This window comes from Sinohyriopsis cumingii, chromosome 2, assembly GCF_028554795.1.
Source record: "Sinohyriopsis cumingii isolate HCF-2022 chromosome 2, ASM2855479v2, whole genome shotgun sequence".
NCBI classification, from domain to species: Eukaryota; Metazoa; Mollusca; class Bivalvia; order Unionida; family Unionidae; genus Sinohyriopsis; species Sinohyriopsis cumingii.
Genome location: NC_142962.1, coordinates 157,181,443 through 157,198,850, shown reverse-complemented (window position 1 = coordinate 157,198,850; position 17,408 = coordinate 157,181,443). Strand labels below are relative to the sequence as shown.

The window sequence follows — 17,408 nt, the reverse complement described above, 5'->3', positions numbered from 1 at the left end:
AAAAAGTATTATCAGGAATCGTGCTTGGCTTCACTGATGTTACAGATTGCAATTTTCTTTCCTTATTGGCAACAAAATATACAGTTGGCAATTTGTGTGTGACTGCATTGTTGGCTGTTTAAACTCGTATAAACAATCTTTGGTTTGGAGTGGAGAAATTCAAAGGCACCATGAAAAGAAGCTGCAAACTTGGATATAAAATGCACTGGATTCTATTGTTACATAAACAAATCCTTCGTTAATATTAACAAACCACCTTTACAGTGCATTGTCATATCACAGTCTGCTGATGTTGACATTTGGTTTGAGTACTGTGTGCTGCAATACACTTACATAGTCGTGCTACTGGACTAGCTACAATCGACTAAACTTTGAAGGCAGGAATAGGAACAGCTACAGTCAACCAAATGATGACTGATTTTTAAAAAAAATGTACTTGAAAAGTAGTTTTGCTGAAACTTCCAAGAAAACTGATAACCTTTGAAACACCGATTGTTCTGCATCAATACTAAGCATATGAGGAATTTTTTTTTAGTTAAAACTGATTACCAATTATTCTATATCAGTACAAAGCATATTAAAAAAAATTAAGTGTCAATCAGTGTTCTACGGTTGTTTGATGTTGCAGTTATAAAAGCAACCAGGCATTTGTTTGAGCCTCCAAAGTTGTCCTTTAGTATTGTCTTCAGTGACTTCATCCTTCATCAATGCAAGCTGACTACAATCTACAAAAAAGACAAAGTGTCTTTTATCAGAGGAAATCAGTACCGAACTTAAATAAAAGTAATGGAATCTGATGGATTATTGCATTTTGCAAAGTGACTTGAAGACATTTATTGCACTGTGAAAGTTTCCTTTTTGCAGAAAAAATGTTTATTCTTACGATAACTACCAATGGTGGCATAGAAAAAGAATTAAATTAACTTTTTGAAACATAGACATCTGGCCATCAAGTCAATTGAAGGTGTTATATTTTTTTTAATTGTTTATGTGTTCATTTCCCTATGAATAGCCTCATACCCTGGGTAACCTCTGCAAGATGATAGCTATCTCCAGCTGACCAAGATCTAGGCCAGTATAAGTACATGTAGCATGTAAGCTATGTAAACAACTATAGCCATGTGCTGCTTGTGGTTATATCATAGTGAATTGTTTAGTAACATGTTTTTGTTGACAGTGGGATATAGATCAAAAGAGGACTACCAATTTTTATACATGTGCTGTTTGTGTTTTCTAATGGGATGTGACTAATATATGAATTTTAATAGGTGATCTATACTCAGATTCATTGATTTTTCCCATTACATGTACTGTACTTAAATGCATTATGGATTTTACTACAGAAAAATAAGTTGTCAATATACAAGTGTATTTCAATCTAGTTTTGTCTTCAGTTAATCAAAAGAATGTACCATTGTGCCTGCATTTATTAACCCCCCCCCCATTATTTGGTACATGCATCATTTCTTAAGCTGACTTGGTTAATTATAACAGTTTGGAACATAAGTCTGGTTCTATGGACCCCAACCATCATCTTATAGCAGGGTCACACTATATATTTAATAGCAAAGGGTAAAGCAATCTCCCTGACTGACCCCCATTGATTACAAGGGAGTTGCTGGATACTACACTTCCCCAACACAGTACAGCTGTTTGTCATACCACCTAACTAAAGTATGAACTAAAGAAGAATACAATATCATATATTGAATATTATACCAACTGAGCTGACAAATCAAATAATAAATAAAGAATTATGTGTATTATGGAGTTCACTTTTGATGGATTTTCCATAGGTTCTAGAATTGCCTGTTTAATTTGTTGTAGCTGTATATGAAAATCAACTAACAGAGTTGTGAAATTTTTGTAATTGAACACACTTTTAAGTGCAGGTTGAGCCAGGCTCAAATTGTGCTGTGTGGGGACTTGGTGCTGTTGGTCTGGCTGCTGTCATGGGTTGTAAGGCTGCTGGAGCATCAAGGATTATTGGCATCGATATCAACCCTGACAAGTTTGAAATTGGTTCGTTGAAAGTGTTTTATATTGATCTGTCTTTCAGATATTTTTTCTGTCTGTTTATTATATATCATAAATCATGAAATGCTTATGGAACTAATGACAATTCATTTCTTTTGTGAACCTTTCTTGCTCCTTTGACCTTGGATTCAAGGTCATTTGTAGAACAATTCAAGTAAAAATGCTTGGTTAAAGATTTTTTCATGCATAATATATGAAGCAAGACAGTTTATTCTGCAACACACTTGTTCAACCTTTTGACCTTCAGGTCAAGGTCACATGCTTCAATCATGGACTTGTCATGCAGAGCTTGGCCTTGCAGATTGAGATTCCAATCCTAACATTTGTATCTATCCATCCATCCATTCATCTGCTTGTCTGTCTATTTTTAAGTTGAGTGTTTCATTTATCTGGTGTGAAATTCCATCAGAATCACAATACAGTTTCATTGAGATGACATGTAAAGGAATGCTTTACTATCACCTTTAAATTTCCATCTAAGCTATTGTAAACCTTCCAAGTAAAACAGTGCTGGCTTTTTGTTGATAAGCCATTTGACTTTTGTATTTGACACTGATAAGGAACTATTCTAATTATGTTTTCAGTTCAGTATGCTTTTGAATATATTTATTTGTTAGAAAGTATTTTTTCAAGCTGTCCATTGCCTTGATGCCATGAAAGTGATTGAAAAAACTTTTAGGCTTTCATTAAGTGCCATCATTACTTTAAGGGTACATAACCCCAAGTTATTTTCTGAAGTGCTAATATGCAAACATGCCAACAGAAGGATCACCTATTCCCTGTGTAAAGATATAAATTTATATTCTTATTTGCAGCCAAACAATTTGGAGCTACAGAATGTGTGAATCCCAAGGACTTTGACAAACCTATTCAGGAAGTACTGATAGGAATGACAGATGGTGGACTGGACTTCACTTTTGAATGTATTGGAAATGTCCACACCATGGTAAGTATAAGAACCAGTCTGTTTCTTGTTTATCACATGATAAGTGAGAAGGGTCTGGATAGGTCAATGGTAACAAGCTGGCTTTGCATCTCTGCATTTTCTCGTTTCATCCTAGGGTCTCGCACAAGCAAAGAATCATTGTTCAGCCATTCATGGCTAGTGGGAGGAAGTTTCCACCTAATTCTAGGCAGACCAGGTGGCACAAGAAACCCACCCCACCCCATCCACATGTCCTAGCATAGTCTTTGGGCCAGTTAGTCTGGGTGCATGGGGTTTGTAAATGCTCGAATGACTATTTCCACATCCTTCCATTTTAAGCAAGAATTTTGACACTGGGGGAGTTTCCACCCAGTTCTGTTCAGCCCAGGTGGCATAATCCCCACCCTTCCTCGATGTCTAAGCATGGCCTTTTGGCCTGTTAGTCTTGGTGCATGGTGTTTATATTAACTTGAATGAGCTGTGCCGTCTAGCCAAACTTAAGTTTTGATACCCTCTCAGCTGCCGACCATACCGTCCAGCTATCAGGATCTTAATCCATACCATCTAGCACATTAGATTTTATGCCAATTCGTCTGCTGATTGTACTGTCCTGCCATCCGGTTCTTGATCCATACCATTCATTGACCATATGGCTTCCATTACATTTCGTTATATGCCTTGTCAAGAAGAGTCATTGACCATTCAAATTGCCAGGAATCAGATTGATAGATCGTCTGTCCGCCTAACATTGCCATTGCTTTGGCTGTCCGTATACATGACACCATTACAGAATGTTTTGATTTTGACAAGCCATTTGTATCAATGCAACGACTATATCCTGTGATAAGGTTAGCAATTTACTCGTGGCTTACCCTCTTAGTTGATACCATGACAGTCTTGTAGACGAAGGCTACATATTCGTTTATGCCTTCGGGAATGTACTATGTGGATATCGATCATGATCCTATCCAGGGCAATCAGCACAGTGTGGGGATAAACCTGATGATAGTGATACCTAGATCGCACCATAGAGCAGACTGAGTATTGCTTTAAGGCCACACACCCTTCTTCTACACCATTGTATTGAGCATTTCCTTATTTGGTTATGAAGAAAGGGAAAGCGGCCCTTGCTTCCATATTTCCCATAGTAAGGAATTTTCCCCCATTCAAAATATGTACAATTTTTTATAAAAAATTGCTGAGTCTATATGCCAAGATCAGTGAACAGGCAATTCTAGAACCTTTTTTCTGAGAGTCATCTTCTATTCCAGTGTTCTTTTCATCTCACTGGTATAAGACCCATTTTGAGGTCGTCTTCACAGATCACCTGGTGTTAGACAAGAACTACGCTGCATTCAGTCTGACAAAACATTCTGCACATAACTTGATAAACATATTTGCAATAAAGTGGTTTTTGTTTTTGTTGTTGGATGGGACGTCTATGGCGAAATTGTTTTCCTGACATTCAGTCAAAGATGGCAGGGCACAGCCTGCCCTGACCCTGCATATCTCTCTTTCGATTGCATTTGCTGTTCAGTGGCAAGATAGAGGAACTGTGGAGGCAGGCAGTCCAAGAAAAAATGCCGCTTCATTTCTCTGCGTATCAACCATTACTTTTTGTATCATCTCAGATTCATCCTCAATGATTTGATGACTGGAGACAAGGACATATGGGATGATTCACTGCTTAATGCAGAAGTCAACTGTGATACCTATCCTATGCCTAAAAACAATCTGCTAATCAGTTTCAGAGATATTTGTATCAAGGGGATAGGAAACAAGTTTCTCTACCCCCAGAACTCCGCTGTCTTGCCACTGTCTTGTTTTCCCAACCGCCTGCAGGGTGTGGGTGAATCCAAACCATTTCAGATGGGCATTGGTTTTCATTTGCCAACCTGTTGCCCTATGGCATTTGGTTGTATGGGCAATTTGGCCTTGAAAAGCCATTTAGTATATTTAAAGGGTCACAGATCCTAAGCAGATTACAGTGGTTATCTCTCTTTATATGGTTTGACTGCTTTTGCTTCATACAGAGTCATTTGAATTGAAAATGCTCATAAAGTTAATTGCATAAATATTTTCTCAAATTATTTTATGAAATTTTGATTAATTCTGTCTTGAGAAGAAAATATATTATTCAAGATATGAGTGTGTGTGTGTGTGTGTGTGTGTGTAAGTATGTAAAACAGCACATCACCACAACACTGGATGTATTGAGTAAGATTTCAAGGTATTTTTAAAAAAGGTAAAGATGACATTTTGCAAAGAAAAGATGGGAAGATTTCTGAATTAAATGCAAGCTATTAAATAAAAAATTAAAGGTAAGGCTGTTATAATTATATAATTATATAAAAGGTTTATAAAGTAAAAGATAATGGTAAAATATATAAAATCCTTCAAATTTGTCACATAAATTCCCTCAAAAAGTTCGTAATTTTCATTGGTGGTAATTCTTCACGTTTTAAAACACAAACTTTTACCAACTTGGGACGTACTGAAAAGTAAATGTGCTTCATCATTCGTTATGTGATTGTGCTATATTTTACCACTGAATTCACACCAATATGACCTGCGACAAATATATTGAATATTTTAAGCTGTGTGTGTGTGCATATTTTCAATGGAATCACTTGTATTGTGGATTCAATGTATATGATGAAGTTCGCGGGTGAGTACACAGTATTAATACTATTCATGCTATACATTAGACATGTATATATAAACAGTATTCACATATATGTACCAATTCTTGGTTTTCTAAATAAAGTAAACTATTATATATGTCTTCTCTGTTTTCACTACAGGTGTATTTCTCATTTAATATGCATCAATTTAAGATGGTGACTGCTGATGAAGCACGTATTTTACCGCCTGCTTTATTACCAACACCCCCTCCCCGCAATTGTTTTTGGGTACATGCATAATTTTCTTCAGCTAAATGACCTGGTTGCTTATAACACGGTTCGGTCTATAATGCGGTCGGGTTCTATGGCTCCCAACTACTGTGTTATAGCGGGGTCACACTGTACTTTGATCTTTGATAGTCATCAAATTATAATCCTTATAGCAATAATGCTACAATTAGGACAGAATTCAAGTTGGAAGTGATTGGTTTGATATGGGCGTTTAAAGAAATTTATGCCTTATTTAGCTTAGCACAAGAGCACTTTGGCCAATTTGTTTAGTTCTTGTTCATATAATGTGAAATTATAGTGACTATAGTATCGTTCTTTTGCAGAGAGCAGCTTTGGAGAGCTGTCACAAGGGATGGGGTGTGTCTGTCATCATTGGTGTCGCAGCTTCTGGGCAAGAGATTTCTACAAGGCCATTCCAGCTCGTGACGGGACGTACCTGGAAAGGAACAGCATTTGGAGGTACTGTTGTATCTGTTTTAAACTGAGAAATCTTATTCTTTTTGGTCTGTCTCTTTCAAAACTGTTCAGGCAATATGTTGGCCTTGTTTATGTATAATTTGATGGTGATATATGTGACGTGATCTCATCTGATCCAAGGTATGAACAGCTTGTGTGTGTGTGTTTGTATATATGTATATATATATATATATATATATATATGGTGTGATCCCAGGTGTAATAAATGATATGGTGTGATGTGAGCTCTAAAGGTGTCAAAATTTTAGAAACTTTCTACTGGGTACCCATTGATCCTAATAATATGTTACCTCGGTACCTGATCAAAGGGATATTTTATTAAACGTGAACCTGAATTTCTTTGTTGGAGGTTCATACATGCCAACAAGAGAGGCAAAGCATAATTATTACTAATCTTAGTGGGAAAATAGTGAAATCAGAGCATAACGAGAGTGATCTATATATTGCATGCCGTAATTACAGAAAACTTTGAAAAACGCACATTTATTTTTCCTACTTGGATCTGTAGTTAAAATTTGTGTCACAAATCCACTAAATCCACATGGATCAGTAGTTATTACAAGAATATAGACACAAAAGAAATTGATAAATTATTTATGCATAACATTCACTTTAATGTCTACATGTCTTAACTTTTGCTGAATGGTTGTTAAATGATGAATGCTGTATTACATCACTGTCAAATTCTGCATTCAAAATTGGTAAAGTGCTATTGAGTTTGTCCTTTCCCGATGCAACATGCTCTTAAGTTTAACATAATCAATTTCCTCAAACAGTTCGAACTCTTATAAGATCCATGAGTCACATCAATAAAGCATGTTTCCCTTAATATCTGTCATTTTTTTCAGTTTAGCCTGGTTGGCCTACATCAAAATATAATAAATCTGCGACGCATGTTTTCACATTTAAGAAACCCATCTGTTTTCTTGGAAATGTTTCATGTACAGTTACTATAAATAGAATTATAGGAAATTAGACAGGTCTAACAATGGATAAATGTGCAACAGCCAGTTGTCGCATGACATGACATGACCCTTGATCTGGCATCTTTATTCTCTGTCTTGCTCACTCCTGACGTCTTTCATCTGAACTTGGAAACATATTTTGTTTTTAATTTTTAATTTGGTACCCAGTTGTCCATTTATTACCCAGATTATTATCAACATGCAGGTACTCGAGTACCCAGGTACCCATTGACAGCTTTAGTGATCTCATTTTTGACCAGGTGTGAAATTGTTTATGTATAATATGATGTTAAGTGATGTGTTGGAATCAAATTTATTTCCAGATGGTAGTAGTTTCCAAATGCAGGAATTTCTCAGTCTTTATTAAAAGTTTTCAGATGTATCTGAAAAATCTTGTTTTAACTTAAGTTTTTAATGATAAATTTAAGTAAAGTTTGTAACGATAAATTTAACTAAAGTTTGTAATGATAAATTTAACAGAATCATGTGCACAAAATGATATTTAAAAAATTTATATAAGCACAAAGAAATGAATGAACCCAATTTAGAATGAAAGATTAGACTTGGTAATCTAATTTAACAGTTATGGAACTTCCATGGTTAAGCATTAATTGATTTGGACACAGTAGTACAGCTCTCCCCTCTTGTAAAGAAGTTTTTGGTGTCCATAAATGCTGACCGTGTTATGTTCTGAACCGCAGTGTAGCAAGAATGATACAAAATTATATGAATGTGCGTGCATATTTGTGTTTAGGGTGTGGAGAGGTTGGTAAATAAAGCTTCAGTCTGACATACAGTAATAATTTATTTAAATTACATAAAGAAATATCATTTTGTCCAGTAATAATGTTTTAAAAGAAAGTAGAGTAAATATAGAGATGTAATGCTAGGCTTGATACTATTTTCTTTCAGACCAGACTCATACATTTGAAAGGTCACACCAAATGTTAAAACAATGATTTAACACCAGTCATTGTTAAATATTCTTGACAGTCCTCATTTCTGATCTACTGCTGTTATTATCATCAGATCTATTGTGATTCATAGTGATGAAAAATCTCACTTATTCATACACAAACATCCTTGATTAGATTCTGGTTATACTCGAGGCCACAACATCATGACATTAGGAAACTTGATTCTTTTTTAAAGTAAGCTCAGAGTCACATATTTACTACTTCTAAACATGTTTTGTAATCAAAGAAATGATCTGTAAAAAGAATTGCATGGAGTAATATTGCCAATTAAATGTCTGGTTCGTGCCAATTAAATGTCTGGTAGTCAGTTGATAAGCAACTGAATGATGTCACACAATGTGCAGTATATGTTTAGCAATTCTGAAACTCAGAGTAGCAGAAAAACCTACCATGTATTTATGTAATCTGTTTGAAATCTAGTGATGTTTGAAACAAATACATTTATTCACAAAGCCAGTCTAAAAGAAAACTGCTCCCAGAAACTATATTCCCTACATGAAGTAATTTATGATTTTATGTCGAGACAAGATGGTTCTTGCTTTGTTGCAAAGTCTTTATATCTCAGCTGCATACTATTTAAAGGCTCAACAATCTGACTTTCTGGCTGCATCGGTCTATATCAGGTCTTTTTCTTCTGCTCATTGGATTGCTGGGCTGGAGTGTTGTTGGGCATGAATTTATAGCACAGTCAGTTTCATCACAATTATAGATCTGTTCACAATATCTTCCCGCTTTAATAATTTGCCTCAGTTTTGTGCTTTTGCAGCACTGCTTCCAGCTGACCAAATGTTTACATATTGTGTAAGGGGCCCCAAGTGGTCTAAAGCGCTCTCCGTTACGGATCACTGCCATCTCAACCTGTGTCTGCGTGGCTTCAAGCCTCAGATTCGGCCAATGTGGCTATGTGAGAAAGCTTGCCAGTAGCTTCTCGAGGGTCGGTGGTTCTTTCTGGGGATTTCCCTGGTTCTTCCTCCACCTTTAATACTGGCCGCCATGTATAGCCTATCGTGTATGGAAAAATGGCGTTAAAACCTGCAACAACAACAACATTGTGTAGGAGCATACTGAATGATTAAATTGGAAGTGGTATAACCAGTTTGTGCTGGCTTAAAATGTAACATCTTGCCCATATGATCTGTCAAACCGATCAGCCTGTGTCTTCAGTATTCTGCCTGAAATGTGCAGCCGATGCAACCTTTCCCAAATGAAGTGTACAAAGAACTGTCCAGGTTTGTGTTCCTTGCTCATAAAGATTATTTGCGTGTTAGTCCAGCATCCTCATTTAAACCAGTCTGCATATTATTAAGGTTTTTCCTCAGTCTTTTGCAGCCATGCAAAGGTGACTCAGGTACACCTAGGTCCATAGCATCTTGACTTGGCATTTTGCCAGATCTGAGTTGCTTTGAAACATCCACGTTTTCTTCAAAAGAATTAGCTATTCTTTTCCTGGATGTCTCCATTGAGTGATATTACATGTCTCATTTTATTACATGTCTATATGAATGAAGTGAACAATGTACTGTCAAGATTCAGTCATAAATATAAGTAATAATTAATTAACTTATAGATACAAGTAATAATTCACTTATAAATACAAGTAATAATTAACTCTTAAATCTAGCTGATTTCGCAACAAAATGACAGTTGTTTTGGTGGACTTTATGGTATCTACATTATTCAAACAAGACTTGGTGGCTCACTTCATCCAATAGTTTTGTTTGACAAATACATAAACAAGATTATTGTAGGCCATTCATTATTGACACCATTTCAGTGATCTGATAATGTCCAAGTATCAGTAATCATTCTCCTAAAATAAGCTTGTCCTTTGTGACATCAGTGATGAGTGTTATCGGAGATTAAGTTGCTCAGCAGCTTGACTGGCTTTAGTGCTAAATTAAATTATAATTTCATGTGTACTATAGACTGGTTGGAATTTAACTGACATTGCCTGATTACAATAGCAGTTAATTACAGTCAGATGCTGACTGTATAAACATTCATGAGGTGTTCAAGTCATGTACATTGGATTGTTTTTTTTTTTTGATGTAAAGTTTTTAGTTGATGAATGTTGTTAATTTTATAAACAAGTGTTGTCCAGCATATAGCGCAAGTCTTGTGCTTACTAAACTTTAATGTCTAATTGGTTCTGAATGAAAATGATGCTGCTCAAACATCCAGCATGTCTACCACAACGGTTATCTTCAAAATGTTATCACTAGTCCTGAATGAATGACCATATCGGCATGGGATTTTCACTGAAAGACACTGTTATGTCTAGTTTGTTGCAAGTGAAAATAGTGCTGATCTGATGCTCAGTATGGCCACCATGGCAGCCATCTTGTAAGTCATGCTGTCATTACTTTAGCAAAACAGAAAGTCATATTAACATGGAGTTTCCACTAGAAGAGTTGTTATGTTGGTACTAAATGAAAATGGTGCCGATCTTCATCCTGTATGTCCACCATAGCAGCTAATTTAAAAATCTGGTTATTGCTAATAATATCTGACTTGGTTTCAACACTCGACATTTGAAAGAAAGAAATGGTACTATCTTGAATCCCTGGAAATGCTTTTTTGGGGCCAATAGTATGGCAGTTTCTTCAAGAGACTTGTATTTTCATGGTTGACCTCAATCTTTTCCTTTTTAAAATGACATGGCTAAAATGAACTAATAATGGAAGTAAATTTGTGGATTGTATATAATCAGCCTAATTCAATTGCCTGGTTCCCTATTTCATCTGGTCCAGCCGCCAAGTGGGCTAAATCAAAATTAGGATGGGAAACCTGTTATTAGCCTATATGAAACTATTGCTGAGGAAAGGTCATTTGTGGAAGAAAATTAATTGCTAATTGTTATATAGAGTAAATTTTCCAGTCTTTTACTCACACTGAGTAAGTTTGAATGTGTATGGTCTGTTCAGTACAATTTGTGTACACTGAGCCAGTGTTGGTAGAAAGTCAGTGCAGATTTGACTGATTGCCCATTTACTACCGGGTAATACACTTTTGAGTTATTGCTGATGATACGTGTGTCAGCCTTACTGTTGTTTAATTAGTGCTACAGTCAAGACTTCTAAAAGATTAAAAAAAACTGAGTCGTAACATATCATATTTGACTTTATATTATAATGAAATGCGTAATGGCAAGGTTCCCCTGCATTTAGTAGAAGATGACTTAGACACATGGATGATCCCTTTTAGAGATGACAACGTATTTGTGATAAAGGGTTTGTCAGCTGTTATTACAGATATACAATAAAACCCGTAGCATGCAAAGCAAAGCATCGAAGTGATTGACTCATTTTATAAAAAAAGGTGTTAGCTAATGCAACATGGATATATAATACAATAATCATTGGGACTAAAAACATTGGTCAGATATTGGCAATTGTCCTTTATAATTATTTGTTCCTTAATAGACAGTTTGTATTATGAATAGAAAAACAAGAGATAAAAAACTGCAACAAAATATGCATGACTTGTTTCACTGACAATTCATATTGTGTTTCAGGCTGGAAGAGTAGGGACAGCGTACCGAAACTTGTAGATTCTTACGTGGAGAAAAAGCTAAAAGTGGATGAGTTTGTGTCTCATACCATGGCCCTTGAGAAGATCAATGAAGCATTTGACTTGATGCATGCAGGAAAAAGGTACTTTACTTGCTCAGGTAGCAATTCTGTTTATTGGATATCATGTGTTGATCTGAGTACATCTCATGGCAGGAGAGATGATAGCCATTGTCACATGAAATTCAAAGATTATGTTGGGAAATTAAGCAAGAAGCCTATGAGCTCTGTGTAGCATGGAACTGCAGTTCCTGAAACTGTTCTGGTGTTAATTAATGTCTGAGTGTTTACAGAATTTTTACTTAAACATAATGTTTGCCTTGCTGCATTAGTGTCAATCTTGTTTTCAAAATTGACTATTGCAGTACATGATATTGCATTATACTTACTGAAAATTGGTTTAACTTGTGAAAAGAATATTGATTGCCTTACTGAGAAAGTCATGTTAGGGTTGACATGTGTGAAGTCATTGAACTCTCCTTTATCTTTGTTTCCCCCCACTGTATACCCATTATTTTCTTAAATTTTAATATTCCTCCTTTTCCATTGTACTCTGGTCTTTATATTTTATTAATTACCTCCACCATTTGCTTTGGACAGATTATATTGACTTATCCATGTCCAAACACATTTCATATTTCTTTAAAATTTTATTTCTGCTCAATAACTTAAAGAGTTAATGAATTCAAACCAAACTTTGTCTGCTCAGTAACTTTTGAATTAAAGCACATGTCAGACTTGAAAATTTGCTTTCCATCTTGAAACATGGTATATTCTGTTAAACCACATTGGCAGGGCATCTCTGTCATTTTGGATATGTTTCTAAATTATGTCCCCAGTCAATTTTTTTTCTTATGGGGCTTCAAGTGTATTGATTTTTATAAAACTTTGTGCACACTTGTGCTGTCAAATCTGCCATCATGGTCAAATGGTCACCTTACATAATGATTGCCTGGTCTCTAAATGTCATTCCCATTCACCCCCCCCCCCCATTTCCTTAATAAAAGGCACATGTTAAATGCCGTTTTTTATGGCCAAGTGTTTCCTAGCCAACATTGATTTCTTACAGTGTAAAGCAATCATTTGAACATTTAACCATGCAAACAAAGCATGTTTTTCCCAAGAAAGGCATTCTGTTGGTAATGACTTAATATGAATTGATGTGTGAACATGTCTTATCTTGCTTATAGTCAATCAAGTCAGTCTGTCAGTGTAACTAAAGTTGGCTGATCTCTCGATTGTTATTTTAAGAATTTTATAGACTGACTCAATATATCAACTACTCCGGTCAGTTATGTTGTAAAAAAAAATGATTTATATAAATAAGTGTAAAATTGGCAAAAGGATGTACATTGTCTTTTGTACTGTGGATATTAAGAAATATGTTTAATGAAAAAATTCAATAAAAATATTTGTATGCTTAGTTTTGAATAAACTATGATGTACTTGCTGTTTAATCTTTAATGTAAAAATTAATTGGATTTTGTCTAATATGGTGACTTTTTTTTAATGTCCTTAATTGTTCAAAATATGATTTTCTTTTTTAGTATTCGCGCGGTGGTGAGCATGAAGTAGAATAATTCCTGGAGAATATTCACAGCAGACCCATATTCTAGAAGAGCATTATTTGACAGAAAAGAATTTGAAGGATAACAATAATTTGCAGCAAGAAGAGAATAGAACAGCTATAAATCAGATGCAGTTTGATTAAGTTTTAATTAACTGTTTAATTTTATAGGTGATGGTTAATAGGTTAATATTTTCATTATGTTTTTTGCAAGAGTATGTTTTAAGTGGATTAGCTTCTCCAATATCTGCGTCAGTACCATTTGAGTGCATATTAATGGGGAGGTCAGAGGTTAAATAGACTTTTAAGTGTGGCCAACTTTGTATGTTTATAAATCCACGACTTGTTGCCAGAAATATCATGACCTGGTTGATTCATTCATCTTCACTTGCCATCAGTTGCCAGAATGACATCTATGTAAAATTTTAACATGAAACACTGTATAACCTCCTTTTAGATTATTAATCTACAAAATAGACCCTTCCACCTGTTCTTTGACCTCACCATCATTTATAAAATAAACCCTTCCACCTGATCTTTGACCTCACCATCAGTTTTGCAATAAAATAGTATTGGGTGTCAAATTGCAGCAGCACTCTTTATAATGCTGTTCAGATTAAATGAAATATCTAAATTTATTCTGATTTAAAAAGGTCACTCCACTTTAATTTAGAGAAGGTACTATTCTTTGAAGATTTAAAATTTAATTTTGTTTGATATTCTTGCATTGCTTTGATAAAAATTGCAATATTTACAGTCTTGTTAGATGCCATTCCTGCCATTCTTTAAATTCATGAGAACACAGAAGCTATTTGGTAAAATGCTATGTAGTGGAAGAGCATAACTTACAAAACAATTTTTGTATCGTACATCATTTATGCCTTTTTGTTTGTGATGCTTTTTCAATTTTGTTTGCTACTTAGACTTTTTGCAGTTGTAATATGCATGTTGTTTTCTTTATTCAGAATTTGAAGTCAGACTCAGATATTGCAAATTTTGGTCGTGTTTACTGAGTTGTACATAGGTTTCATCTTGAAATAGAAAAAAAAAAGGAATAGATGATATAAGGATACTTTTTTGTTATATTCATTTGCCTTTTCTCATGAGTTTTTAACAGATAATGGAAATCTCAGAAATATGTATTTACTTAGTGGAGAAAAATAACTATAAATGTATCATCTATTCCGTACAAGTTATAGGCGAAAACTGCCTCCATAGTAATTTTTACTATCTAACTGCAGTTTGGAACTGGGCATTAATTTATAAATCTGTAGATTCCTAAAGTTGTCCGTGTTAAATCCTATATGGATGTAGTGCTATTTAAAAATATTTTTGCTGGTTAATTTAAGCTTTGTTGCACATCAGCACCTGCAGGACATTGTTGTTAGGAAAGCTAAGAAGGTTGTGTAGTAAATTGAGATTAATTGAACTTTTGCACTATTTTACCAGATAATGAAACGAAACAAGTTTCAAAGGCCAGTGCTCATCTATCACATTGCATTTATACTCCACAGCAGATTTTATATACTTGAAAAATTGTTTTTAAACTTTGTATCATTTTTCATCATTACTTTTTGGAAACTAGTTGTTTGAGAATCAGTGCATATAATAATATTTTTGAGTAATTTGAGTATAATTAAAAGTTTTTGATTTGTTTAAAATGAAATTAGTTTGCAATGCTCTAATTAAACTGTGTGATTTATTTTTAAATTACGGATGTATCACTTCAAGAATTGAAAAGTCGTGACAATGAAAGAAGTGTCGTGCTCTCTAGGACTTGTAATTAATTGTTTGTAATAAATCCAACAATGAAAAAATGTTCCAATCAGAAAACTACACTGTATTAAACAAAATAAAAATTATCAGGTGTCAGTTCATTTCTTTATCATTCTGTAATTTTATCCCAGATAATCTGAGTTGAAAACAGATACCAAATATGTTGTTGTGGCTTAGAAATTAAAAACTGCACTTTATGACCAAAGTGTTCCTTGTTAACTTTATAGCCATTTCATCCTTGTATGTCAATAAATATGGCTTAGGTTTAGACAATCAGTGGATTAAAATGCACATTAATGACCACTTTAGTAAATATGTCGCCAAGTGTGAACACAAATATAGATCTTTCTCTCTTTAAATATATCTCGACCGACTTTCACTTTAGCTAATATGCACTTCATGGCTGTCTATTCAGTTTTGTTAAAAACACTGGAAGAACTGGAGAAGTTCTGCCATATCACCATGGAAATAACCTGGTGTTTATCATTCACCAATAGTTGTTTAGTTGCTGATCTATGTAGGCATATTATTTACATAGGAAGGTATCCCTTTCCATGCAGAACCTATAGAATAAATGTTCAACAACCTGAAAAGCAGTTATTAATGACATTTCTCTTTTACAATGCATTATTAACGCTGGCTATGTAGTTGGTCTAAATTTTAGAACTTGCAGATAATAAAAATGTCATGCATTGGTGTTTTTTCAGTCACAGATATTTTGTTCAGTGGAATTTACAGTTCAGGAGGCAAAACCATGAATGCTGGCACTTGTTGACATAACCATCAGCATCCTGCTTTACAAAAGAGTGAGGCTAAGGGAGATAACTTTTAATGGTTAATCACGATTTCTACAAAGAAGTATTGAACTTGTTTGTGGTCAGAATGATGATTATGCAGATTTACTTGTCTCATTGGATAATTAGCAAATGGCAAGACACATGTACCAATCAATATAGATATCACTTGCCTGCTGGCAGTAGTGATTTTTGACAGCAACGTCATTCTTGTCAACATTGTTAAGATTGTGTTTAAGTTCTGGTTTAAATCTTGTGTCAGTTATAAAAAGTGTGGTATATCAGAGATTAGTTTTCATCTGAGACCATATTTCATGGAACTCTTATAACTTTTATTATACAATGAATAATTCTTCATCAAATGTGACCAGGTCTAAATATCACAAGGGGGCTAGCCAAATCATTGAAAAAATTTGATATGAGAATGAGTAATTAATTGCAGTTATTGTAATTTAAATTTAATTTGATCAGTAACATGTAGGTAATAATTTTGTAATGAGTATCCTGCATCTTGAAATACCAGAGAAATAAACTACTTAATTTTACAAAGCCAAGAGCTTGTGTTACATTTCTTCATTTCATGATAACAGTATTTGATTGTGTTCAATTTCTTCATTTCATGATAACCGTATTTGATTATTTTCTTGTATGTTCCATTGCAGCATTGGTAAGGGAATATAGTGTTACCCTTATGCATGCGTGCATCCATCACACCTTGGTTTAGTTTTGCATTTAACTTATTTAAGGTAGTGGGGTTGGGCATCCATATTCCATGTAGCTTCATCAAACTTTGAGGATGGTTGGTACTTGAGGGAAAAGACCATTGATTTTGGGGTCCAAAGGTCAAAGTCACTGAGGTAAGAAAGACGTTTTTTTGTAAATTAACATAATACTAGTCGCAACATGTTAAATACAATGTTTTACTCACAAAGATCCAGACGTAGTCATATTGCATACAAATGTGATTGTCAGTAATTTTAAACAGCGGCCCCCTCCAGACTTAAGTAAATGCTCACAAGATGTAGCAGTCTTGATTAAAGCTCAACCTTTGGGGCAGGTTATACAGCAAATTTTGTTCTGTCACAAATGTGGAAGTTGCTTAAAATTGTTACCTTGTTCTTATGCTTATTAAGTTTTGCATTTTTTTGGGTTCAGTTTCTTGAGCTTGTATGATACAACACAAGCACAATTAAAAGACAAGATGGTCAGGTATAAAAAACCACTATTTCACATTTAATTGGCTGACAATTGCTACGGCAATGTACCAGGTCCTTTGAAGACTGATGTGGGGGAGCCCTTTGTGCCAATTTGCATAGGCAAACTTGACAATGTAGTACAACCCAATTTGTTTTATGTTAGGTAAATCAAAGAGATACATGCTGAAAATGTTATTACACATCATTGCC

The 17,408-nt window shown here is 34.7% G+C and overlaps 1 protein-coding gene across 2 annotated transcripts in view; it reads left to right on the top strand.

Moving 5' to 3' along the window:
• LOC149806171 (alcohol dehydrogenase class-3-like) overlaps positions 1 to 16,556 on the top strand; it is a 60,338-nt gene extending 43,782 nt beyond the window's left edge. For both annotated transcript variants that reach the window (XM_089951088.1, XM_089951087.1), the window contains exons 7-11: positions 1,893 to 2,022; positions 2,853 to 2,983; positions 6,201 to 6,336; positions 11,811 to 11,949; positions 13,413 to 16,556. In XM_089951088.1, coding sequence (XP_089807214.1) covers positions 1,893 to 2,022; positions 2,853 to 2,983; positions 6,201 to 6,336; positions 11,811 to 11,949; positions 13,413 to 13,440 — 564 coding nt within the window. In that variant the 3' untranslated portion in view covers positions 13,441 to 16,556. The remainder of the gene's footprint in view (positions 1 to 1,892; positions 2,023 to 2,852; positions 2,984 to 6,200; positions 6,337 to 11,810; positions 11,950 to 13,412) is intronic.
• The last annotated feature ends 852 nt before the right edge of the window (positions 16,557 to 17,408 follow it).